A 27,648-nucleotide genomic window follows, 5' to 3' on the forward strand; every position below is an offset into this window, starting at 1 on the left:
TTCACATAGGGAGGAGATGGGATCTGGGGGCCCCCTTATTAAAGGGTGATTTTAGATTTCGATAAGCCCCCCCACCTGCTTTTTTCAAAACTATGTAGAAGACTACACATTGGCCTAAACTGATAAAGAAATTAGTTATTTTTTGGATATTTATTATAACAAAAAGTACAAAAGGTGTTTTTGTTTTTTAATTGTCGGTCTTTTTTTGTTTATAAAATAAAAACCGCATAGGTGATCAAATTACACTAAAAGATCTATTTGTGGGGAAAAAGGACAAACATTTTGTTTCTGTACAACGTCGCACAACCGTGTCATTGTCAATTAAATTGACGCAGTGCCGTATCGCAAAAAATGGCCTGGTCAGGAAGGGGGCAAATCTTTCTGGGGCTGAAGTGGTTAAGGAATGACGAAGAGTACATTTGCCTGATGAGTCCAAGTTAGGGTCTCTCACTGTGTTATTTGTTCCACCGATAATCAATTTCCCTCGTCTATGAGCAGAAATCTGTGTAAGCAAAACTTTAAGAAAAAAAGTTTTTTAGTGTTGGGTGCATATATCGACAGGAGTATACTGAACGTTCTGCATTTCACAAAGTAAGATGAGAAATAAGCCCAGATGATTTGTCACTTATTGTTGGAGCTTGAAATTTAAGGTGTCTCTAATTGCTATTAATCCCCATTTTTTTTCAGTGGAAGCCAGAAAAATATGGGGGAAATGTTTGAGTTTAATATGTGGAGCTGTGGATGCAACAATGTAAGTTTCTTGGACCAAGAGTGTAGAGTTTTGACCTCTCTTTGCAGGGATGCTCTTTTATAAGGCCTTGAATTGATAGAAAGGATTTTAAAGAAATTACTAAAGGTCAGGGTGAGTGGACGTAGCAGTTGACTTGTATGGGAATGAGGAAGCATTTGGGTAGACACCAAGAGAATTAGAAGGATTGTTGATTGTAGAGAATTATAAGGATCTGTTGAGTTAGGTCAGGCCATAGGTGCAGGATAAAACGGAGGGAGACCCCAAAAGAGAAGGATTCAGACAACTTCAGGCAGAAAGGTGAGGTGAGGTGACAGAGAAATTGGTCCTTGCCAATTTCAGCTGGAGCCACCCACAAGCAGGGCCGTTTGAAGGAATTTAGGAGCCCCAAGCAAAATGGACATGGAGGCCGCAGTCCAGCTCGGGGCCCCAAGCAATTTTTTGTTTTACCTGTCCTGTCGTGACAGGCCTGGCCCCAACACACAGTAATAATGGTAGATGTCAGGGACACTGAATACAGAACAATACTGCTACATGGAGCCCCCCTGTACAAGACAAACTATAGAGGCACAGTCTACAATACAGACAGTCCCACCATCCCCCCCACACACACAGCTGACACTTGTAGTTCCACAGCAGGTCACCTGTGTAAAAAAATATCCTGTGTTGTACACAGCTGTCATGCCCTGACCCCCGGCTGTGATGACAGAACATACCCCGGGTACACAAAGCAGGGAGCGGACAACCCACACTCTACAATAGATACCTCTCACCTCTGTTTACCTTCTTCTCCCAGTCACTGCTGAAAAACGTCCGGTTCTGAGGCGATGGGCCGTAAAGTGACACTTGGACCCTCCCAGAGTGTGAGGAGCTGGAGGGGATGACAGTGACACGGGGATCAGGAATGGAGAGGGGGGGCTCTGTGTACAAAACCGCAACAGTGTCACCACAACCCAACCGACGTAGAAACAGCGGCCGGCAGCATGACTGGGGCCCGAGGCCAGCTTGCCGTGTCTTGTTTTGCCTTTCCTGTTGTGATGGGCCTGCCCACAAGAGTTAGGAGAATCATGAAGCTGTTGACAGGGCAGCTAATGCCATCTTGGTTGCTACTGGCTCCCACCGCTGGGAAGAAATATGTCAGCTTTGTGGCACTTGGACATTCTGCAGACTGGTCAGGGATTCAGTGCTGGCCCTGGGGCAAGGTGATACTAGCCCTGGAGTCATGGTGGAGCCACTGTCAAGCTGGACATGGAGAAAAGCTCTCCTCTATGCAGCCATCTGTTATGCTAGACACAAAAGGTGTTGATCCTTTTTCCAACTCAGTGATTCTGTTTTTTATATTTTACATTTTTTTTCTGACATGTTGGTGTTATATTTTTCACGTGGATTTTACAATAAAATTTGTACTGAATAAATACAGCTGGATAAAAAAAAAAAAACAGTGTCAGTCCTTATTTTAGGCTGCAAAGCAACCAAATGTGATTGTTTAAAGGGAGAGGGAATTATTTGCTATACTCGCTGTGGATTACCTTGTTGTCTTTGTTCAGTGATAACTTTTTCATTAACTAACAGGTCTATAGCAAAATTAAAAAAATTGCTCTGGTCCATTGGGGATGAACAGGTGTGAGAAGCAATTTGTTAAATGGTTAAATATGTATCTTGAAAATGTTTTACTGTTATTAAAGGAAAGCAAAGCAATGACTACTGAATGGTCTCTAAGGACCTTAGGAAAAAGGAAGCAAAATTAATTGAATCTTCCCATCAACTTCCCATTTACACATTTTGGATTTGCAACTAGTTAATTATCAATGTGCAAAGATGCAGTTTGTTCCTTAAAGTGGAACGACACTTCATCTGAGCACCACAAACCAAAAACACAAATTAATTCCTTTTTATTATTCAAAGCAAACTCCTCCATCTATCCATGTCTCCATGCTTTATTTTACACCCCTATAATATTTCTGGCCGTGGCCATCTTGAGTAAGGGCAGGTGATTTATGTAGCATTTACTTCCTATAATCCATCTGTGCTTAGCTTAGGCATGCAGGCAGAAGGATGTGCTTAGCTGAGAAAAGCCCTCCTCCCTTCCTGAAGACTTCTGGGATGTATGACATAATTTGCTTAGGCTTGGAAACCAGGAAATGACAGAATGTAATAAAAATGTTCAAAACAAGTAAATATGATATATCTTCCTATCAATTTACTAATGCCAGCAGCATAAGGATTAAAACAAGCCAATGTTGACTGAGAGAGTGATGTTCCACTTTAAAATCACACTTACAGGAATGTGGATAGTAATGTCGGTCCTTTTAAAGTGTAACTCCATCTGTCGACACATTTATCACATTAAGGCAGACAGCTACTTTTTACTGGAAACAGCATATATTGTATGTATGCTATCTATTCAGGGATGAAGTATGTTTTATCATAGTTAAAATTTGGAGTTTGATTCTAGAATAGGTTTGCAACTTTTATTTTACAGTGCTATTGAAAACATAACAAATATATTTAAGAATGTGGAATAAGTGAAGAAAAATTCAGAGTGCAGATTTATTTAAATATATTTTTTTTATTGGAGCACATCTCTTATGAATTAGCTACGTTGATTTTTATTTTTTTTTAAGATCATAGAATTGCATAGTGCTACAGAATATGTCACAGCAATATGTCACAAAAAAACTCTTATAAATATAGATTTTTTTACAAGTAAAATTAATCGCTTTAGGGAATATTGATGAATGCATGAAACATTGAGGCCGGAATTTGATGAGATTAGAAACACATGTTGTGGCTTCAGCTTGCTAAACATTAAAAATGAGGTGATGCTGAATACATGCTATAATTGTAGGTTAGTTCATTAAAAAGTTCCAAAGCATGAGCAACCTATACATGAACTCTATGCATGGGCCTCGAGCACATCTTATAAGGGTACAATACTAGTTTTTGAGAAGGAGAAGCAAAGTGTGACCAGCAATACCCATATTTATTTATAGATCCTATTCCTAATTCTACTGTATATAACAAATACTATTCTATAATTTTTCGGCTTTACTCACTTACAGAATACACAGTTCCATTATTTCCTACATGTTTTTGGAAAAGCTTGTTCTTGCGAGACAACATCCAAGAACGATGAAGCTTAGGGTTGGTTAATATGATGACAATGGGACTAAGAGCTGCATATGAAGATGCTAGAAATATTCGAATTTCATTCATGTCAGTAGTTACATTAGATAAAGTCAGTGTATAGATCCACATGGAGTTATCCAAACCGAACAATAAAACATATAGAACAATTAATAAAATTACAGCTCTTGAGGCCTTGAACTCAGCTGACCACTTTTGCTCTTTGTTAGAGCTTCTAATTACTTTTATATTTTTCCCATGACGGAGAAGGATGAACACCATGTAACTGCTTGCTAATATCATTAAACCTACAAATATAAAATCACGAATAAAGTAAAATGTTCCATTGACAATATATGCTGTGGAAGTTAGGAAGTCAGCATCACAGTATACCAAATGAAGAGTATATGGCGAAGTTGTTATGTTTTTCTTGGCATTAGTACTCAAAAAACAATAAGAGTACATAGAGAGGTTGATTATCCACAAAATTATGATAATGCCCATAATGTTTTGCGTCACTTTTCGCTTTAGATAAAGCCAAACTTTAGTTGTTGGAGCAATAAGAATACACTGGTGGCAGCTAAGCAAACTGGTGGCACAAATAGACATGGCCCTGCTTACTCGGTATGAGTATATGACAAATTTGCACTCTATGTCATTAAGCAAGTGCTCTACCCCTATAGCATCCAATGACTGTGGAATGATGCGAGAAAATATGATGAGTACATTTGCCAAAGCCAGTACTGAAAATATTATGTTGGTTGGAACACGTTTCTTCTCAACGCTCTTGATGTAGGTGAATTGAAGAATAATAAAGATGTTCCCTGGCATTCCAATTATCATAAGAAGGAAAAAACCTAAAGCCTTGGTAAGGAGGTAAGGAGCCATCAGACCCAAAGAGTTTATGTAGGACCTGAAAAAGCAAATTATGATGTTTAAAGTGATTCTAAACCTTCTCTATTTTTATAATAAACATGTTATTCTTACCTACTCTGTACAATTGTTTTGCACAGGGAAGCCCCAAATCCTTCTCTTCTGGCCACTTCCTTTAGCCAGGCTTGATCCCAAGCCATGCTGCCTATGTCCATAGACACATACAGCGTGGTTCAGCCCCAGCCCCAGTTCCCTCTTAACAATATTTTATTGACAGAAGTTGGAGCCAATGGCTATGCTGCTGCCTCTTTGTCCTGTAAGTAGAGAAAAGAGCAGAGAGATCCTCTGCTCTCAGGCACAGCACTGGCTCAGGTAAGTATTTAAGGGTGGGGGGTTCTTGATGACAGATTTTTTTACCTTAATGCAGAGAATGCGATGAGGTAAAACCAGTAAGTCTTTAGAACCACTTTAGATAAGAAAATGTTTTCTTACATAAAATAATGAACAAGGAATGACAAAAGGAACTAACATAAAAATTAACTCTTTCACTGACGTATATGATACACATTATTATTATTATCATTATTTTTTTTGAGTAACCTTTGTAACATAGTGTTATTTCATGTTGACCCTCTAATTAGAACTGTTTTGTTTCCACTCCCTGGAATAGAGAAAAAATGCAATTCATTATGCAATACAATTATAACTAGTGCTCTGGTCTTAGGCATGTCATTTTAAATGGACTTTAAGTAAAACACATATAAAGTAAATCCATCTCCAAGTAATACTCCTTTGAGTCCAACATTAATAAAAATCCTTTTGGACAAGACCAAATTATGAAATTTTGATATGTAGTGGTTTACTCAACATTAACTTTTTACACACTTTGCATACCAAAATTATTATCACATCATTTACCAGATAGGGTCTTCATTTGGTAATTTTTTTAAATATAGATATATATTTTGTAATACGCAAGAAAATAGAGAAAAGTAAAAAAAAAAAATCAGTTGTAGTCTTATATGAAATACATTAGACTTTAGGCAAGCTACTACTTCAAACATTTTCTCAATTTTCTTCTATTAATCCAGAGAACAGGAAACCAAAATATGTGTAGGTTTTAATTTATGTTTTAGTGTTGCAACGTTGAAAAACAAATGTGTATATTTAAAATTTCTAGGTAATAGTTATTTTCTAGTACAATCGCTGAAATTAATTTACCAGCCCTGGAGAAAATGATTGAAAAATGGTAAGGTCATCTTAAAAGGGTTAAATTCAAAGTTCCACAAATTTTTCTGTTTATTAAAAGTCAGCAGCTACACTTTTAACCACTTCCCACCCGGCCAATGTATATATACGGCCAGGTGGGAGCCGCCTGCTCCTGATAGGACGTTCAGGAACGTCCTTCAGGAGTAGCGGGATCGCGCGCGCGCGCGCCCACGCAGCGGCGCGATCCCGATGTGCTCGTGTCACCCGGACACGGCACATCTCAGATCGGCAGGAGGGCTCTGTGATTGGCCCTCCTGATCACATGACGGCCGTGTCCAATCACGGCCGTCATGTGATGTAAACAAACAGCCGGTTGCTAGGCAATCGGCTCTCCTCTCCTCACACGGAAGTCATCGCAGAGGAGAGCGGATCGCTGCAGCCGGCTGATGATCAGTGAGTATGGGCTGCTTTTCACAGCTTTTTACTCACTGATCATCAGTGTAGTGTCAACACACAACACACCACACAGTACAAACACAGTCCCCACATATGTCCCCAAAACACACATGTCCCAAAACATACATGTCCCCAAATAATAAAAACACATGTCCCTAATAATAAAAACATGTCCCCCACATATGTCCCACTAAAATCACATGTCCCAATGATTATCTGCACACATATGTACGTGATCACCTGCACACATATGTACATGATCATTTGCGTACATATGTCCGTGATCACACAAACCAATTATTATACACTTAACGGAATTTTTTTTACCAAAAACATGTAGCAGAATACATTTTGGCTTAAATTTATGACAAAATTTGATTTTATTGGATTTCTTTTCAAATAGAAAAAAGAAAATATTGTTTTTTTCCCAAATTTCCGCTTTTTTTGCGCTTATATCGCAAAAAAATAAAAACGGAGTCGTGAATAAATACCACCAAAATAAAGCTCTATTTGTGCGAACAAAATGATAACAATTTCATTTGGGTACAGTGTAGCATGACCGCGCAATTGTCACTGAAAGCGCTAGAGCGCTGAAAGCTGAAAATTGGGCTGGGAAGGAAGGGGGTGAAAGTGCCCTGTATTGAAGTGGTTAATAAACACATATTCACCTGTCCCAAGGTCCAGCGATGCGGCCGTCCAAAGCCTTCATTCTCTCCCCTTCCTCTCCCTGGCATCACTAGTGTGGGCACCCAGCAGTGACAGCATGCGGCTTCACAGCAAAGTGAGAGTCGCGCTACATGTCCTGAATGATCAAGAAATCTTCTGGGATTTGTGACATGTCCCAGAAGATTGCAAGGAGGGAGGGAGGGAGAGGAGGTGGAAGAGTGAAAGTGGGAGCTGGGTATCTGTCAAAACTAGGCACCCACTCCCCCCCTCCAAAAAAATAACAAATTACATGCCAAATGTGGCATGTCAGGGGGTTAGGAGTCCTTAAAGTGGAAGTTACACTTTTGGGTGGAACTCCACATTAAGTAAAAATAAGAGACTGTTGACATAATAAATAAAAAAAATCCCATGCTCAAGCTTCTGCATGCTTGCTAAATGGCAAACATTTTTTTCTTATAGCTGCAATCAGTTATTGCATTAAAAGAATGTTACAGCCTTCAATAGTGATGAGCAAATATGCTTAGGTTATAACGGCAGATTGTTCACAGAACACATTCTAAAATCATCAAGAATAATGCAAACCCCAAAGAAGTCAATGGGAGAAAAAGCATGAGAATCGTTTGCCCATTTTCATGGAGCTGGGCATTGCCAGTACTGAAATATATCAATGCAAAAAAAAATAAAAAATACTGTTCAGCAAGGCAGATGTTTTTTACTAAGGTTGAAGCGAGCTAAAGTGATCATGTATATGTGAATCCACCAAGATAGATCTAAGAGATCTGCATCCTTAAACTTATACAAACCAGTAGCCACTATTCTGTCTGTGGGTTTGTTTTCATCCTTCCACTGCCATGCTGTAACATTGTTACAATGAAAGCATTCATCATGCAGAAAAAAGATTTGTTGCAATCCAAAGTGATTACTGATCAGGTCTGTTCAGCTGTCTGCTTATTACAATCGCCAAAGGTTGCCACAGCTTTTCATCTTGTAATAGGGGAAATGGAGGTGATCTACTGGGAAAGCTATTAAGGTGTATTTAAACCCCCAAACAAATATGTAATATAATGCAACTTACCAATTCTTAGATGTGGTGGCTGTGTTGATTTTCTTTTTATTTCAGACTGTTCCTCTTTATTTTCACCCGGCAATTTTATCTTTTTGTGGCTACATTCACTTCTTCACTCTATCTATGGATTCAGCTATTGGTATCACACAGGCTGGACTTCAAACATTTCAAATTTTATTCATCTCCATTGCATGGTAGTTGATGGATTATCAGTTTATACAAGAAATATAACATCGTGTTTAGTATATTTTCAACTCTCAAGAATTGATAAAGACACTGCATTTCTGGCAAGATCAACAGATATTTTCGCTACTTGCTGAAAAACTTGTACCCTGAAAAAGAAAATGTAGTCTGAAAATAGAAAATGAATGCAGACACCACATTTAAGAACTGTACGCTGCAATGCCTCACATTTTTCTTTTTGTTTATATAAGTGTTAGGGGTTAAATAAAACTAGCATGTGTGTACTTAACCCCGCCGACCATACGCAAATATACCTCAGGTTGAAGGAGTTGCACCGGGGTAATGCATGCAGCTGCACGCATCACACTGGTACTGATTTTGGAGCCAGCAGTTGGCTTTCTTATGATAACAAATGATGCGGCTAAGAAGCCACTCGGCTGTTATCACAAGCAGCAGGAGGAGACATCCTGCCTCCCTCTGCCTTCCGGAGGCCCGAGCAACATCCGCCATCTGGTTGGAGACCCGAACAAAGCTGGAATTCGCGTTGATCAGGTCTCTGATCTAGTAACCTGGAAGTGACATCATTTAAGGTCTATAGAAGACTTAAAGACACCAAATAAAATAAATTACACAGTATTCTAAACAGTCAAACTTGGTGTTTTGAATGTTTTTAACCACTTCTCGCCCAACAACGTCATATAAAGTTGTCGACTTTGAGTGGGTATATCTGAATAATGCCTGCAGCTACAGGCATCATTCAGATAGCTTCTTTTAGAGCTGGCAACTCCCTGCACCGTGAGAACAATCATAGCGGCTGTTCAGCCCCTTATTCATTCTTACAGGCAAGGGAATGTCTCCCCCCTCCCACTGCCCTCCGATGCTTCTCCTGGCTCACCTGTACAATCAAAGAGAGGGAGAAGGAATCAGTCCATGTCAAAGTTTACCACAGAGAATCCATGGGGTCAGATGGTCCCCCGGATGTCTCTATGATCTTTCGGAGGCCAGACGCACCCGGCCTCTGCATTTGATCTTTTTTTTCAGGCTTCCCAGCCTAAAAGCGAGATGTGGAGATTTATTGACCCCAGATCTCGTTGTAAAGAGGACCTGTCATGCACTAGTCCTATTCCTATTACAAGGGTTGTTTTACATTCCTTGTAATAGGAATAAAAGGAACAAGAACAATGAGGCTCCACTCAATTTGTGTGTTTCCTTGCATTTCAGAAATGCACTGCACTACTCTAAAAAAAAATCTGAAGCTTCTTCGGGGCAATTGCTGTGTGTAGGGCAGCCCATTCAGGTGGATGGGCTGCACTATGTGTGATAGGGAAAATGCTCCAAATCTCCCCCCCCCCCCTGCTAAAAAAAACGCCCAAAAAACACATGTGGGAATGAGAGTTTCCACTATACAGAGTCGTGAATGGGGCTTTGCAGCTGAGTGTTTCTGTTAACTCCATTTTATGTACTTAAGATAAAGATAGTAATACACTATGCAATCTGATTGTGTATTGTGTATTTAGTGAGAAGGGTGATCACTGATTGATTGCATTTCATTTAAAAACATGCACCTGGAAGTGGGTGGGTAGGGTGGAGGGTAGACGATGCAGGATGTGTGTTAATGAGGTCAGCTGGTCAACTTCAAGACCTTAAGTCTGACCAGGAAGTAAGGCAGAAGCAAAGGATACATTTGGAAACATGGATGAGGACAAGTGAAGTAAGTGTCTGTTGATTAATTGGAAAGCTTTGATATTTTTGCAAAAAAAAAAAAAGAATGCTATATTGGTGCATAGGGAAGCTGGAATTTAGAAGAATGTGAGTTAGCGCCACGATGGTTAGAGCAAGAGCAAGAGCAATAATTCCAGCATTAGACCTTATCTGGTAACCTGTAGACATTTTTAAAATGTCACCTGTAGAGATTTTGAAGTACCGTAGTTTGTCGGCATTCCACAAATGTGCGTTATTTTATATATATAAAATGTTTGGGGATTCTAAGTAATTTTCTAGCAATAAAATACAGATTTTAACTCACAGGCAACAAATGTCAGGCATGAAGGGGTTAATAATAATAATAATTTCTCAATGTTATTCTTTACAATAATAATAAAAAATAAATAAATAGCTTTTTACCTAGCTAAGCAAAACGTTTGTGTGGTGAACCTTGGTAGGTTGGATGATGGATGTATGTCTCACTGCCAATAATTCACAGTAACATATCTATTTGCTATGATCAGCCAAATATGTGAATGGTCTATATAGATTCCTTAAAAATAAGGTAATTATTAGGTTTAATAGCCACTCTATATCACGCTTAAGCTAAATTAGAAAGTTGCTTTATAACAGACAAATGTTTTCCAAATTCATTGAATTTAAATTGTCCTAAGGGTAGAAGATATTTATTATATTTGAATATTCATTTCAATTATTCTCTACCTCTTAGATATATAACATAATACTTCATATTATAAAATGCTGATAAGATTTTTTTCTTTTTTTTTATACTAAAATTGCAGACTTGAGCCTAATCGAATATCTGGAAATTACAAATTTAAAAGTGTCCTGTGCCATTAACACATGTTTAAAAATGATACATACCCTTTAGCATAAAATCCACTATTGTTATAGGAATGTTTAGTTGTGGAACTTATATTTATAGGCCAAATTGCACCCCAGAGGTCACCTCTCAAGAGATTAATTAAACATAAGATACATCCAGGAAATGGGTAACCGTGTGGAAGAAATATCATTCAAGTGCATTACATGTGACAAGGTATACAGTAGATGGCCTCAGTGGGACAATGTTACATATTTAATGTATTCTCTTCTGGCACTAGAGTGATGTACTATGCCAGCATTCCAAATCCCCCATATAAAATATATATATCAGCAAGTTCACAAGATCATAATTTTGAGTCTTCTTATATGTTTGCTTTTAAGTTCACATTTATTGCATTCTGCCTTACATTATTTATGTACAGTATGTACGTTTTTATTTTGTAGGAACCCTGTTTGATACACTTGTCATTTAATGTAAAATAACTAAAGATAATTATTCCCTGCTTAGTCATTAATTAAAATATTTTTAAACAGCTACTTATATATTCAAGCGAAAGCCCATGACACTTTTTTTTAACCACTTGCTTACTGGGCACTTAAACACCCTTCCTGACCAGACCAATTTTCAGCTTTTGGTGCTCTCACACTTTGAATGACAATTACTCAGTCATGCAACACTGTACCCAAATAAATTTTGTGTCCTTTTTTTCCCACAAATAGAGCTTTCTTTTGGTGGTATTTGACCACCTCTGGGGTTTTTATTTTTTGCGCTATAAATGAAAAAAGAACGAAAATTTTGAAAAAAAACGCATATTTCTTTGTTTCTGTGACAGAATTATGCAAATTATTAATTTTTCTTCATAAATTTTGGCCACAATTTATACTGCTACATATCTTTGGTAAAAAATAACCCAAATTAGTGGATATTATTTGGTCTTTGTGAAAGTTAGAGAGTCTACAAGCTGTGGTGCGAATCGCACAAAATTGATCACATCTGATGTACTGGTGGCCTATCTCGCTTCTTGTGACCCGAACAAGTCAGGAAAGTACAAATACCCCCCAAATGACCCCTTTTTGGAAAGTAGACATTCCAAGGTATTTAGTAAGAGGCATAGTGAGCTTTTTGAGGTTGTCATTTTTTTCCCACAATTCTTTTGCAAAATTAAGATTTTTCATTTTTTTTATTTTTCTCCACAAAATTGTCATTGTAATAGGTTATTTCTCTCACATGGCATGTGTATACCACAAATGACACGCCCAAAAAAATTCTGCTACTCCTCCTGAGTATTACAATACCACATGGGTGTGACTTTTTCACAGCCTGGCCACATAGAGAGGCCCAACATGCAGGGAGTGCCATCACGTGTTCTAGTAGCATAAATTACACTAATATGTGGCACTGATGACAGATGACACTAATATGTGGCACTGATGACACGTGGCACTAATACGTGGCACTGATGACACGTGGCACTAATACATGGCACTGATGACACTTGGCACTAATACGTGGCACTAATACGTGCCACCGATGACAGATGGCACTAATACGTGGCACCGATGACGCGTGACACTGATGACAGATGGCACTGATAAGTGGCATTGATGACACGTGACACTGACAACAGATGGCACGTGACACTGACAGGTGGCACTGATGACAAATGGCACTGATACGTGGCACTGATGACAGATGGCACTAATACGTGGCACTGATGATAGATGGCACTATGTGGCACTAATGACACGTGGCACTGATGACAGATGCCACTTATACGTGGCACTGATGACAGATGGCACTGGGGACAAATGGCACTGACAACAGGTGGCACTGGGGACAGATAGCACTGGGGGCAGGTGGCACTGGGGTGGGGTGGATTGCACTGGGGTGGATTGCACTGGGGTGGATGGCACTGGGGCGGATGGCACTGGGGCGGATGGCAATGGGGCAGGATGGCACTGGGGCAGGATTGCACTGGGGCAGGATTGCACTGGGGGAGGATTGCACTGGGGGAGGATGGCACTGGGGGAGGATGGCACTTTTTTTTTTACACTTTTTTTTTTTTTCTCTGTGCACTGACGGCTGCTGCAGCCGTTCATCTCTCCCCTCTCACACGCTGTCTGTGTGAGGAGGGAGAGCGGCGCTAAGAGATGATCTCATATGTTTACATATGAGATCATCTCCCATTGGACACACCGATCACGCTTTAAACGGCCGCTGTGATTGGCCGTTTACAGCGATCTGTGTTTGCCTGTCCCCAGGGGACACGGCGAACACAGAACTTCCGCGATGCGCGCCCGCGGCGGCGCGCATTGCGGAAGTAAACAACAGGCCATCCAGGGACGGCCAATTGCAGGAAAGCGCCTGCTCTAAGGCCATAAATCGGCTATAGGGCGGGCGCGAGGTGGTTAAATAGCCTCTCACTGAGAACAACATACTCCCCAAGCAGTTTACCGAAGTTGTTGAAATCTTATAAGAAATTATGCCGCAAGAATGCTGGGCTTACATTCTAACAAAAATGTTGACACACTCTGAAGTGCAAACTTACAGGTCTGTATATAATGTAAGACAATGGAAATATGACATGGCACCTACAGTATCTCACAAAAGTGAGTACACCCCTCACATTTTTTTAAATATTTTATTATATCTTTTCATGTGACAACACTGAAGAAATTACACTTTGCTACAATGTAAAGTAGTGAGTGTATAGCTTATATAACAATGTAAATTTGCTGTCCCTTCAAAATAACTCAACACACAACCATTAATGTCCAAACCAATGACAACAAAAGTGAGTACACCCCAAATGAAAATGTCCAAATTGGGAACTATTAGCCATTTTCCATCCCTGGTGTCATGTGACTCATTACTGTTACAAGGTCTCAGGTGTGAATAGGGAGCAGGTGGGTTAAATGTTGTGCTATCTCTCTCACTCTCTCATACTGGTTACTGGAAGTTCAACATGGCACCGCAAAGGATCTGAAAAAAATAATTGTTGCTCTACATAAAGATGGCCTAGGCTATAAGAAGATTGACAAGACCACGAAACTGAGCTGCACTATGGTGACCAAGACCATACAACAGTTTACCAGGACAGATTTCACTCAAGAACAGGGCTTGCCATGGTCAACCAAAGAAGTTGAGTGCATGTGCTCAGCATCATATCCAGAGGTTGTCTTTGGGAAATAGACATATGAGTGCTGCCAGCATTGCTGCATAAAGATGGCCAAGGCTATAAGAAGGTTGCCAAGACCCTTAAACTGAGCTGCAGCACAATGGACAAGATTATATAGCCGTTTAACAGGACAGGTTCTACTCAGAACAGGCTTCGCCATGGTCGACCAAAGAAGTTGCGTGCATGTGCTCAGAATCATATGCAGAGGTTGTCTTTGGGAAATAGAGTGCTGCCAGCATTGCTGCAGAGGTTGAAGGGGTGGATGTTCCTCCTGTCAGTGCTCAGACCATACACCGCACACTGCATCAAATTGGTCTGCATCGCTATTGTCCCAGAAGGAAGCCTCTTCCAAAGATGATGCACAAGAAAGCCTGCAAACAGTTTGCTGAAGACAAGCAAACTAAGGGACTGGATTATTGGAACCATGTGCTGTGGTCTGATGATATCAAGATAAACTTGTTTGTTTCAGATGGTGTCAAGCGTGTGTGGTGACAGCCAGGTAAAGAGTACAAAGACACATGTATCTTGCCTACAATCAAGCATGGTGGGGGAGTGTCAAGTTCTAGGTCTAGGGCTGTGATCAAAGCCCACAAGGATCGCAGATGAGCCACCAGACCCTGGAGATCTTCAAGACACAGACATCTAACATGGCGCCAACTTCTCCTCCTCCAAGCTCACGAGGAGCTACACAGATGGTGCCAACACCAAATCAATATGCTGCTGCTCCGGTGAGAGACACTAGCCTGCAGCCTAACACAGCCCACCAGGTGCCCCCTAGTCTGCATGATCTGCACATGTAGCAGCAGACAAAAAATAATCACTTCCTCCTGCTTTATCGGTAGGCATCTCTGACCTAAAGCAGGATAATAAAGCTATTGCAGAGGGAGTACATGAAGGGAAAAAAATCACATCCCACCATGAGGCACATGTCAAGCAGCTGTACACAATACAGAATGCCCACTCCATCTGAGGGAGTTACACAGGCATATGGAGGACCACGATAATCGAGGTTGTAGGAATAACATCAGAGTTCACGGCATCCACAAATCTTTGGAACAAGACCAAATGCAACAAACGCCCATGTTTAAGGATCTGCTAGACAGACCTCCAGCTACTGTGATTGAAATGGAAAGAATTCACTGAGCACTACGCCTGAGGGAGACACTGAATACTGCCTCACTAGCTTTTGTCTTAAGGAAGATATCCTCAGAATAGCCTGAAACAAGATAAATATCTCTTATGGAGGTGCAGACATCAACATTTTCCCAGATTTATCTAACACTACTTTGCAACACTGTAAAGATCTTCACCCACTCCTAGAGGTTCTACGGGCCAGAGGTCCTGTCTTTAGACGCAGTGAAGACATTTGATAGGGTGATCTGGGACTACATGCATGCAGTCTTGGAAAACATTGGCATTTGCCACAGTATGCTTAATTACATTTTTGCTCTTTATTCTTCTCTGACAGCTAGAGTCCAAGTTAACAGCCATCTATTGAATGTCTTCTCTATTTCAAATGGTACCAGATAGAGCTGCCCTCTCTCGCTACTCTTTTTTTTTTTTCGTTCTAACACTGGAACATTACTGCATCACTTTAGAGAAATCATCAACATTAAAGGACACACTTTTAAAATAGCGGTGTTTGTGAATAATATTTTATTGTTGCTATATGAACCACTGACTACCAACAGTCAGTCTAATATATAATATATATATATATATATATATATATATATATATATATATATATATATATATATATATATGTGTGTGTGTGTGTGTGTGTGTGTGTGTGCACAGCCTATTGCATTAGGGTGTGCACCTCAAAGCTCAAATACACATGCCTTAGCCTCAGCTGCGCTGGATAGTGAATAAATGGGAAAGTGCTTGGTGCTGGGTGACTTCCTGTTCATTCGCAAACTATCCAATCAGCACTGCATCCACACGCCTATGTATATGTATATATATATATATATATATATATATATATATATATATATATATATATATATATATATATGTTATTGAGCCACAACATGCAGAAGAGTTGGTGGAGTGGATAACAAAGCCATCCTCATCCTACTCATCCTCTATCACCCAGGCTCAGAGTAGTTTGCCTTCCAAAGCAGCTGCCAAAGTGGCCTATTCCACTGACTTCTTGTCCACAGTCACTCCTTCCATAGCCCCACCATCATGCATGGAGGAGTCCCCAGAATTATTCGACCACAGTGCCGGTTATATGCTGCTGGAGGATGTATAGTGATTTGAAGGCTCTGATGTTGGTTTACAGGTTGAGGAAGAGAGTAACATGAGCTTAGAGAGAGGGGGTGCCACAGAAGAACAAGAAACTGGCAGTCGTGTTCCCCCAGCTGCAGCATACTGCCAAGTTTGCTACCGCGATGAGGAGAGAGGGGATGCTGAGGTTACTGACTGTACATGTATGCCTGAGAGAAGAGAGGAGGAGGCACAACTCCAATGAGGAAAGATGTTCTCTCTAGGGGGCAGCTTAAGTGCAGACACCCTATTACATCACAGTGCAGACCTCCTTGGTGTGGGCCTTTTTTGACACGTGTGCAGCAGATCGCACTGTTGTTGTTTGCAACCTATATCTGAAGCAGATCAAGCATGGCCAGAAAAGCAGCCGTTTGGGCACTGCATGCTTGATCAGACATATGATGAACCGCCATGCAGTCCATTGGCAACAGCACTTGAAAGACATACATCATAGAAAAAGGCAAACTTCTCCTTGCTCCTCGTCTGGGATCTCCAACTCTACTATACCTCCAGTCCTCTCAAAAACCTGCACTGAGAGGAATGGGCGGCACAGTGGTGTAGTGGTTAGCACTCTCACCTAGCAGTAAAAAGGGTCGCTGGTTTGAATCCCAACCACGACACTACCTACCTGGAGTTTGCATGTTCTCCCTGTGCCTGCGTGGGTTTCCTCCCACACTCCAAAGACATGCAGGTAGGTTAATTGGCTTCTGTCCCAGATTGGCCCTAGTATGTGTATGGGGACCTTGGATTGTGGGCTCCTTGAGGGTAGGGACAATGTAGACACTCACTCAGGTTGAACTGGATGGACTGGTGTCTTTATTCAACCTCACTAACTATGTAACTATGAATGAATGTATAGCAATAGGTGTCCCAAGTACTTTCAGCCAATCTGATAGCAGTACATCACCAATTGATTTTAACAGGCAAATTTCCCTACCACAGTTGCTGAACTGTGAAAATGTATTTGGTCCCAGCCATCCACATGTTCAGCGTCTAAATGCTAGCTCGGCCAAAATGATAGCACTGCAACTGCTGCCTTTTCAGCTGGTAGACTCTGCTCCCTTTCTTGAATTTTTTTTTTCTGTGGCAGGTCCCAAAACGTCACTTCTTTTCAAGGAAGGCTCTCTACCAGCATGTAGAAGGCAATGTTTAGGCCTCGTTGGACAGGTCGGTCAGCAGTAAGGTTTATATTAGCGCTTACTCATGTTCCAGCAGGCATAGTCAGGGACGTTACCTTTCCTTCAAAATACACTGGGTAACTCTGCTGGCAGCTGGGAAGGATGCAGGACAGGGTTTAATGTTGTTGGAGCTTGTTCCGCCACCACGCCTCCAAAATGCTAGTGGTGATTTTGCCACAGCTCTCTCCTCCACCCCCTGCTCTTCTTCTTCCTCTATGGCCTCTTCTGCAGATTTTTCCTCTGAACCAGCAGTGCTCCGAAAGTGTTCAAGAGGCTACGCAAGCAGTCAGGCTAAAAGCTGCCATGAGTTGGTCTGCCTAGGGGATAGGAGCCACACTGAGGCAGAGATTCTGTCAGGGCAGGCTCAGAGATGTTTGACACCATGCCAGCTTCAGCCAGGATTGGGTGTATGCAACAATGGCACCAACCTTCTCTCCACCCTCCGACAGGGACACATGACCCATGTTTGGCACACGTCCTGAATTTGGTGGTGCAGCAGTTCTTGACCAGATATCCAGGCTTACAAGATCTCCTGAGGCAGGCCAGAAAAGTCTGTGGTCAATTCTGCCATTCATACAATGTCAGTGCCCAGCTGGCTGACATTCAAAGGGAATGCAACCTGCCCACCAACCGCCTCATTTGTGACATGCCCACCGGGTGGAACTCACCATAGGCAATGTTGCAGCAGCTGCACACACATCAGAGGGCCATCAATGAGTACCTGTGTGAGTATGGCACCAGGACAGGGTCAGGGGAGCTTGGCTTTTTTTTGCCATGCCAGTGGCTACTGATGAAGGATGCATGCATTGTTCTGTCTCCATTTGAGGAGGACACAAGGATAGTGACCAGTGACAATGCATGCATCAGTGACTCCTGCTGGAGCACATGCTTCATGGGATCATGGACAGGGCACTTAGGGCAGAACAGCAGGTGGAAGAGGAGGACTTCCTTTCCTCTCTAGACCCCCTTTGTCCAGATAGCATTCTTGCGGGCCTGCCAAACACACAGGAAGAAGAGGGGGGAGGATTGTGTCAGCATGGATGTAGAGGATAACACTCAGCAGCAATCTTCAAGGGATGGTTTTCAGTCCCTAGAATCCCAAGGAGTTGTATGTGGCTGGGAGGAGTTAGTTATGGATAATGTGATCCTTAGTGACCCAGAGGACTCAGAATCAAATGCCTTTGCAAACTTGCGCTGCATGGCCTCCCTGATTCTGCAAAGCCTACGAAAGGACCTTAGGATTTATGGTATCAAGGAGAGGGATCATTACTGGCATTACCAAGATCTGATAAGTTCAAACAACCATCGCCAGCATCTGCATTATATGATGCAGGAATATCTAGGGGCAAAAGCAGACTTGGAAAACTTTCCAACAGAGCATCCACTGGGTTTCTTGAGGATGGACCACTGGCCAGAACTTGCTAGTGGCCTGTCCTCCATCCAGCGTGCTTTCTGAATACACATTCAGTGCTGCTGGAGGATTTGTAATGGATAAAAGAGTGTGCCTGTCCACAGACTCCTTTGATAGTCTCACGTTCATAAAAATGAATCAGTCTTGGATCAGCAGCACCTGATGCTGATGTAACTGATTGCATTTGCTATGGATCTTTGATCCCTTGAAGACTGCCTATGCTGACTATCCTATTCCTCCTCAATCTTGATGATGCTAGCTTCCAAAAATATTTTTGGTTTAGGGCACCACCACCACCAAAGGCCCAATTTTTTACAGGGGCATGTAAATACAATCTAACCCTGTTTAACAGGGGCATGTAATTACAATTTTTGATATAATATTTCACAGCAGGGCCCGTTCCTGCTGCCAACAAGAGTAACTGTGAGAGGTTACAGTGTTGTGGCACCACCTAAGGCCCAATTTTTCTGCCCCTGTTTAACAGGGTCATGTAATTACAATTTTTGATATCATTTTTCACAGCAGGGCCTGTTCCTGCATCCAACAAGAGTATCTGTGAGGGCTTATAGTGTTCTGGCACCACCAAAACCAAAGGCCCAATTTTTCTAATCCTGTTTAACAGGGGCATGCAATTATAATTTTTGATCTAATATTTCACAGCAGGGCCTGTTCCTGCATCCAGCAAGAGTAGCTGTGAACGGTTACAGTGTTGTGGCACCACCAACACCTACGGACCAATTTTTTTGCATAGTATGTAGGGCAGGCTGTATGGTATATATACTGCTGTTCAGAGTATATAGTGCCTGGGGGTCTGGAGGCCCATTTTTTTTGGTATGTGGTTCTTCTTAATATCCATACCAGACCTAAAGGGCCTGGTATGGATTTTGGTGGGACATCCACACCTTTTTTGGGGTATTTTTGGTGTGGGGTTCCCCTTAATAATCATACTAGACCCAAAGGGCCTGGTAATGCCATTTGTTCAATGATATTTGTTATATTACCTAAAATATTGTGTATGTTTCATACTCTACTGATCCCCCTTAAGCCTGGTCTTTTGTGTTCCCTTTCAGTACTGCTTAAAAGGTCTGTCTGGCAACGCAAAAAAGCAAGATGCTCCTATATTCACCTAATCAAGCATAGGACTTTTGGGGGGTGTGGGCCTGGTTGATATCAGAGATTATTATACAGCAACCCTTCTAATCCAATCAAAATACTGGTTCAACCCACAATCAAAATCCTTGTAGGGATAGAGAAACACCTAGGAGGGGCATCTGATTTGAATTGACTAATTCTAGCAAACATGCGGAAACCGCTTGGCTTAAATATATTGCCCCTAACAATTTGGGCATCTTTGATGGCTTGGAGAACGCTTTCTCAACAAACATCTCCAACTACACAAAAACACCATCTATGTATACACATTAAAACTCTGGAACACCTTATTTCCTATTTGAATCTTGATTGATGAATAGACAAGGGATTGATGTGGACAGAGGATCTATTCACTGAGACCTCTCTAAAAGACACAATGTCCCTAAAATGGAACTATGGACTCACCAACACTGATGAATTCACACTTCTTCATGTAAAGAACAGTGGCGGCTGGTGAAGTTTTAGGATGGGGGAGTGCCAGACCCTGCCCTTCCTTTTTGACCTCTCCCACTTGGTGAAAATGGGCATGGTTTCAGTGAAATAGTGGGCGTGGCTCTAAGGTGGTGTGGTTAGTGTCTGAGATATACGAGCAAAGGAGGGAGAGCGAGAGAGGGATGGAGGGACAGCAGGGACAGATCCTACACAACAATAGAAATATGCATATTCTAGAAAGTTTAACAATCAGCAGATAAAGATATTTCAAACACCTGGTGTTAGCACTTCAATCATCCCGGCACCATGGTTGTTATGGTGTCAGGATGATTGAAGCACATTATTTCTATTATAACATTGTAATATAAAATGAAATCATTCAACTCACCATAATACAGAATCAGTGGGAGCCCTGAGCATGTCACTAGCCATGTCGCCTGCCACCAGATGTCATCAGGTCTCCCCAGCGGAGTCCCTCCTTACATGCAGCCTGTGTCTCACCAAATGCAGCCTGTGTCACCATCAATTGCAGCAGTATGTGTCATTACCAAATTGCAGCAATATGTGTCACCATCAATTGCAGCAGAATGTGTCATCACTGAATTGCAGCAGCATGTGTCCCCATCAAATTGCAGCAACATGTGTCACCACCAAATTGCAGCAGCATGTGTCACCATCAATTGCAGCAGCATGTGTCACCACCAAATTGCAGCAGCATGTGTCCCACCAAATTGCAAAAGCATGTTTCCCCATCAATTGCAGCAGCATGTGTCACCTTCAATTGCAGTAGCATGTGTCACCACCAAATTGCATCAGCATGCATCCCACCAAATTGCAGCAGCATGTGTCCCACCAAGCTGCAGCAGCATGTGTCCGACCAAGTTGCAGCAGAATTTGTTACCAAGTTGCAGCAGTATATGTTACCAAGTTGCAGCAGAATGTGTCCCACCAAGTTGCAGCAGCATGTGTCACCAAGTTGCAGCAGAATGTCTCACCAAGTTGCGGCATCATGTATCACCAAGTTGCAGCAGCATGTGTCACCAAGTTGAAGCAGACTGTGTCACCAAGTTGCAGCATCATGTGTCACCAAGTTGCAACAGAATGTGTCACCATGTTGCAGCAGAAATTGCATCTCCTGCTCACAACTGCTGCAAGCATTGAGCACATTATTCATAAAAAAAATAAAAAAAAACTGGCTGCTGGATATATTCTAAATAAAAAATAAAACATAGATCATATTGCTCAAGTCAATGTGTGAGTAAAGGGTGCATTTTAGTCATTTTCAAAATAGTCATTAGCTCCACACATTCCGCAGCGAGCATTTATGGATGCCCTCACCTTACTGCAGCTCCGCTCGGACTAAGGAACGGAGCTGCCGACGTCACTTGCAGCTTTTGCCTGCTTCACGAAACCCGGAAGTGACCTTGGGGTTTAAACAACAATGCTCCCACCTGTAGAATCCCAGTGATTTTACGGACGGAAGCTACTTGGTGTTCAGTATTGCGCTGCAAGGCGGGTTAAAGGCCCACAAATGAAGCGCCATGTATGCAATCACAAGATTGCATATACGTGGTGCTTTCCATAGTGCACTGCGTCCGGCGCCACAGTGCACTATGTTAAATGCCTTTTTTTATGTCTTAAAGGGGCAGTTTTAAACATTTTTTTGTTTGTTTTAATTTTTTATTTTTTTGGTGACTACAGGAGGGGGGCGGTGCCCGGGCGCCCCCTATGGATGGGCCGCCACTGGTAAAGAAATTCTTAACCAAACACCCCCCACCCAAGGTTTCCATAGACTCATCGATATGTTCATATCTTTCCTCGATGCACACGAATACTAGGGGAATCTTTTTGTTTTACAATTTTCTCCAACAAAAACGTATTTTTACCAAAATAAGTCCTATTGTTAAATGAGAAACAGATCTTGAACAATCTTTCATACCTCCCCAATGGCTTGCGGCCTTTCAGAATATTTACACATCATCCCATTGTGTCAATCATAGGGAAATTATTCAAAAATGAATCACTAGATGGTACCTCACTCCCTATCAGTTATCTAAATTTAATCCACAAAACTCTGCTCTGTGTTGGAGAGAATGTGGGCAGATAGGTATCTTGCATCACATTTTTTGGACACGTAAAAATATCTCAAGTTTCTGGGGAGAGATTTTTAAATTATTATCAGACATCACTGGTATTCTTCTAAAACCCAACCCTGCCCTAGCAATATTAAACTTTCAAATTGATGAAATATCGCCAAACGTTCACACAGTAATCATGCACGTATTAATAGCCGCAAGAACAGTGATCAACAGATGTTCACAAGCCCCTAATAAATCAGAAGTAGTCTCCTTAAAGCGGGAGTCCACCGGGACTCCGCGTTTTTTTTTTTTTTTTAAAAGCCAGCAGCTACAAATACTGCAGCTGCTGACTTTTAAAATAGTGACACTTACCTGTCCAGCGCGCCCGCGATGTCGGCACCCGAAGCCGATCTCTAGATCGACACTCGAGTGCTGCCGCCGCCATCTTGGGTATGGGAATCAGGAAATGGAGCCTTTCGGCTTCATTTCCCGGTTCCCTACTGCGCATGCGCGAGCCGCGCTGCGCAATGAGGATGGTCCCCGCTGCCTCTGGGATCTGTGTGTTTCCCAGCAGGCAGCGGGGCACTTGCGGGAAGGGGCGGGCACTTGCGGAAAGGGGCGTAAGTTACGCCCCTTTCCGCAGAGAGCTATCCCGGAAGTGGGTGCAGTTACCTGGATTATCCAGGTAACTGCACCCCCCTCCCCCCTGAAAGGTGCCGATTGTGGCACCGGAGGGGGGGAGGGTTCTGATGAGTGGAAGGTCCACTTTAGGGTGGACCTCCGCTTTAATCCAATTGAACTATTGTTATTAAAGATCCATTTCCATCAGAACAGGCCAAAGTCAATTTTTTGACCACATGTGTAAACCTTGGATGGATTAGTATTTTCCCTAACTTGGATTATCACCCCAATGTTCCTGTTCCATCTTCCTCTTATTGTGTGAACCTTATATACAATGGTATTATTAGTATTATTGTCATCCTGTGTGATTCATTATTCATTACTCTCAGTAAGATATTTAGCTTAACTGATTAAAATTAAGATTCATTTGGAAGTCCTGACTTTGTCCCTTGTACTTTATACTTTACGTTCTGTTATGTTTTGGTGACAGCACTGCTTTGAATCTTTGTATATGTTTAACTTCAATGAAAATTATATAAAAAAAAAAAAGTCACATGATTAACCAGCACAGGTGAATTAAAAATGCAAAAGGTAAACTCAACATGGCTCCATACACTGGAAAACATCACAGAAAATATAGGCACATGAAAAAACAGGCATTTTATGAATCTAAAAAAGAATCAAAATTGAGTTATGCAGGAAGCTGATATATGGGAGTGTGCTAGTCATATTTAACATCCCGCAGTATGGTCAGGAAACTTTGAGACAATTAGCCAACACTGATGTATATCGCTCATTAAAACAAAACCCTGGGGGCATGGCCGGAAGCCGAGGACGACGGACGTGTCTGGGGAGAGCTCCGCCGAAGGCCTAGCTCCATCTGACCCCATCCTCGTCCACCGCAGCCTTTTTCGGCCTCTTCATCCCGCCGGTGGGCCATCAGAGCTCCGGACGGAGCTGATATTTGTGCCGGATCCGCCGCCGTTTTTACTCCGCGGCAGCGGGTGGCGAGACAGGCCAGACGCCGCCATCTTGCGGCCTACGCCGCTCCACGAAGCCTCCGGACGGTGCATCCTGGATCCAGTCCAGGCCGGGACTGCGGGAGACTCACAGCGCGGACCCCCCAGGACAGCCTCTCCTGCACCGGACCCCTCGCTGGTCGTCGCCGCTCGGATGCCTGCAGGGAAGCCCAGACCTCAGCTGGAAAGGTGAGCTCCGGCGGCCATCTTGCTCCACCCAAGGCCTCTAGCAGCATATTTGCTCTCCCTCTTCTGTGGCCGGATCGCTGCCCCATCCATCACTGGCATTAATCCCTGCCTCAACTGGGCCTACCAACCCTCCTGAGTGACTACCTGCATACACCAGTCACACCCTCCTACCCTGCATCTACCCTCGGCCTGCTCAGCGGCCATCTTGGTTCACCCATCTCCTTCTCCTGCTCCCTGTGGCCTGCATCTGCTTGCTATTTGCCCTGATTTCTGTCCGAGCCAGTGCCCTCTAGCCTTATACAACCCACTGGGGCAGTGGTATCTGGATCTCCCCCCCTTGACTGTTTGGGACTGCTGCGGCCTGCTCTCCTGCTTTACCTCCCCCCACCTCACAGTTGGCTTGTGTTCTCTAACCGACAGCGTACTTTCTTGGGGTCTCATCTTGGGTCCCTCCCTGTTTGACAGCCATGTGATCATCCTACATAGGCCTTAGCCGCCTTCCAATGCTCCCGTGCTGCTCACAGTCGCTACACCTCTATGGGAAATACCACATGTAACTGAATATACGCCTAGTCCCAACGCCTCATGGTGAAATACGGGCCGAAACATCTTCCTCAGTCTCTGTCCCCGGATTTGCGGCCCTCACAGACTCTGGATCGATTTTTAAGCAGACCGGCCTCCCCAGCTCCTTCTCCAGGTTCTTTCACGTACGCACAAGTAGCCTCCCAAGTACCGGCACAAGACAGTCCACATTCCTTGTCGCATAGCCTCTCAGACGCGATGTCCGTCCCGGTCACAGTCGATGTACTTGATGATAAACTACGAGCTCTCCTGCAAGACTTGACAAGTAATGTTTCTAAGGAAATGGGTAAACTGGCCCATGAATTACGGGGGGAGCTCGCCCAGATTGGAGAACGGACTGATGTCCTGGAAACCAAATTTGATGACCTGATACAGTATGTCCACGTTTTGGAAGAAGACAACGCCGGTCTGAAACAATCTGTCTCTCAGCTCCAATCCCAACAGGAAGACCTGGAGAATAGGGAACGCCGCCAAAACCTTCGGATTAGAGGCGTCCCTGAGGCCGTTAGTGAGGGGGAGATCAAACCATACTTACTTAGTCTCTTTAATGTTGTTGCCCCTAAAATCCCGGACATAGACTGGAGAATGGATAGGGCCCACAGATCCCTGGCCCCAAAGCCTCCTGCCGGAGCCAACCCTAGAGACATTATCGTCCGTTTTCACTACTACGATAGCAAGGAAGCTTTGACCATGGCCACCCGGAACAAATCCCGTTTGGAATTTAAAGGGGCCATGATACAAATTTCTAGTGACTTATCCCCTATCACTCTTGCCAAGCGTCGTAGCTTCTGCCCTGTGACTGCCCATTTGCAAAGCCATCAGTTCCCGTATCGTTGGGGGTTCCCCTTCCGCCTCTCTGCTACTAAAGATGGGATTCAATACTCTATGAAAGATCTTCAGGAAAGTGAAGCTTTCATACGTAACCTGGGCCTACCACCGCTTCCAGATGAGGATCCCATGCCGCTTCCGACGACGCCCAGACCCTCCTCCATTCCTGCTCGGATCTGGACCCCTGCTCGCCAGAAGTCGCAGAAACCCTTTTCTACCCCTCAGCGTAACTTGCATCCTAGACTCCCTCCCTGATGGAAGCTTCCTTGTGTAGTGTTTGGCTGGCCTTGGCCTCGGCCCCTATCTCACCATGTTTCCTCTTTAACAAGGGGTGTTTGCAACTTTAGTTACAGGTTATATTTCTTACTGCCCCTGTTTTTTTTTTTTCTGGTTGTTGGGACTACAGTGTTCTGCTCTTATTCCCTGTAACTATTGCTGGAAGGTGGCGGGGTCTCTCCAGATGAGCTGGAACCCCTGATGTGCCTCCTTTTGTTCCACGGCTACGGCTATGGACTCCTGGGTGGTTTTCACCCCCCAGACCTTTTTTCTGATAGTAATGTTTATTTTATTTTTTTTTAGGCCTTTTTTTTGGCCTTTTTTTCATTTTTTGTTCAATTTGGATGCACTTTTTTACGCTTTATAATCACACTGTTGTTATTATATGCCTTCATCTGCCTTTCCCTTCTAGGACACACCACGGGTCCCAGTATCTTCCTGGTTGGTATGGTTATATCCGTTTATTGTATGTATACACGATGGCTTTGAGGGTACTTACTTATAATGTTAAGGGCCTGAACTCAATCCATAAGCGCTGGTTAGCTTTGAAGGAGTTCAAGTCCTCAAATGCAGATGTGGTCCTAGTCCAGGAGACCCACTTTCGCCCAGGGGGATCTCTTAAATTTGCAGCCAAACATTTTCCGGTCTCTTTTATTGCCTCTGACCCCTCTGGTAAAGCAGGGGTGACAATACTGATTAAAAAGACCTGCCCTCTATGGGTTAAGTCCTCATTTATCGATCCACAGGGTAGATACATCCTCCTGGACTGTGATTACTTATCTCGTTCTCTTACTGTTATTAATGTCTATGCCCCCAACTTGGGCCAGATTCACTTCCTTACTGAGGTCTTGGATAACCTGGGCACCTATGCTCAGCCGTTCATGTTCCTTGGCGGGGACTTTAATATGGCCATGTCTGCTAGGAAAGATAGGCAGACCCTGTTTTCAGACAATCCTTCCTTAAAAACGGAACGCCAATCTACTGCGTTTCGCAAGCTCATTAGATCCCATAACTTCTTAGACATCTGGAGGATTAAACACCCTACGCATCGGCAATTCTCCTTCTACTCTCCCCCACACAAGATGTATTCCAAATTGGACTACATCTTTGTTACGGCGCCTCTTCTAACGTCGGCAGTGGCCTCGGAGTTAAATCCCATAACGTGGTCTGATCATGCATCGGTCCAGCTTGACCTCACCCTCACCCTCTCTACACCTAAGACCTGCCACTGGAGATTCAACGAGTTTCTCCTCCGTGATCCGGTTACCGAAACACATTTATCCCACGGTTTAGCCAAATTTTTTCAACTTAACGAAGGGTCGGTGCGGGACGTGTCCACCCTTTGGGAGGCCCACAAGGCCGTTTTTAGAGGATTGTGTATTTCGGCTGGCTCCCGCCTTACACGAGACTCGGCTGCGCAGAGACTAGACCTCCTTTCGCAACTGCAAAAAGCTGAAGCTCTGCTTTTGTCCTCCCCATCGGTGCCATGTCTTCGCACAGTGACCTCTCTCCGCGAACGGTTAAAATCTTTAGATATGCATAAGTGCTCTAA

The 27,648-nt window shown here is 43.0% G+C and overlaps 1 protein-coding gene across 1 annotated transcript; it reads right to left on the bottom strand.

The window, feature by feature from the left end:
• Nucleotides 1–3,350: 3,350 nt before the first annotated feature.
• LOC143984312 (olfactory receptor class A-like protein 1) lies at nucleotides 3,351–8,466 on the bottom strand. The gene is made up of 2 exons (XM_077484557.1): nucleotides 8,154–8,466; nucleotides 3,351–4,787 (listed from the first exon to the last, which is right to left on the bottom strand). The coding sequence occupies exon 2, from the start codon at nucleotides 4,760–4,762 to the stop codon at nucleotides 3,797–3,799; it is 966 nt and encodes a 321-aa protein (XP_077340683.1). The 5' UTR covers nucleotides 4,763–4,787; nucleotides 8,154–8,466; the 3' UTR covers nucleotides 3,351–3,796.
• Nucleotides 8,467–27,648: the final 19,182 nt, after the last annotated feature.

This window comes from Lithobates pipiens, unplaced genomic scaffold, assembly GCF_037356315.1.
Source record: "Lithobates pipiens isolate NorthernLeopardFrog02 unplaced genomic scaffold, aLitPip1_a1.2 Scaffold_16, whole genome shotgun sequence".
Taxonomy (NCBI): Eukaryota; Metazoa; Chordata; class Amphibia; order Anura; family Ranidae; genus Lithobates; species Lithobates pipiens.

Bases quoted from the DNA above. Each gene is read 5' to 3' on its own strand.
- LOC143984312 (XM_077484557.1), bottom strand. From the start codon at position 4,762: ATGGCTCCTTACCTCCTTACCAAGGCTTTAGGTTTTTTCCTTCTTATG.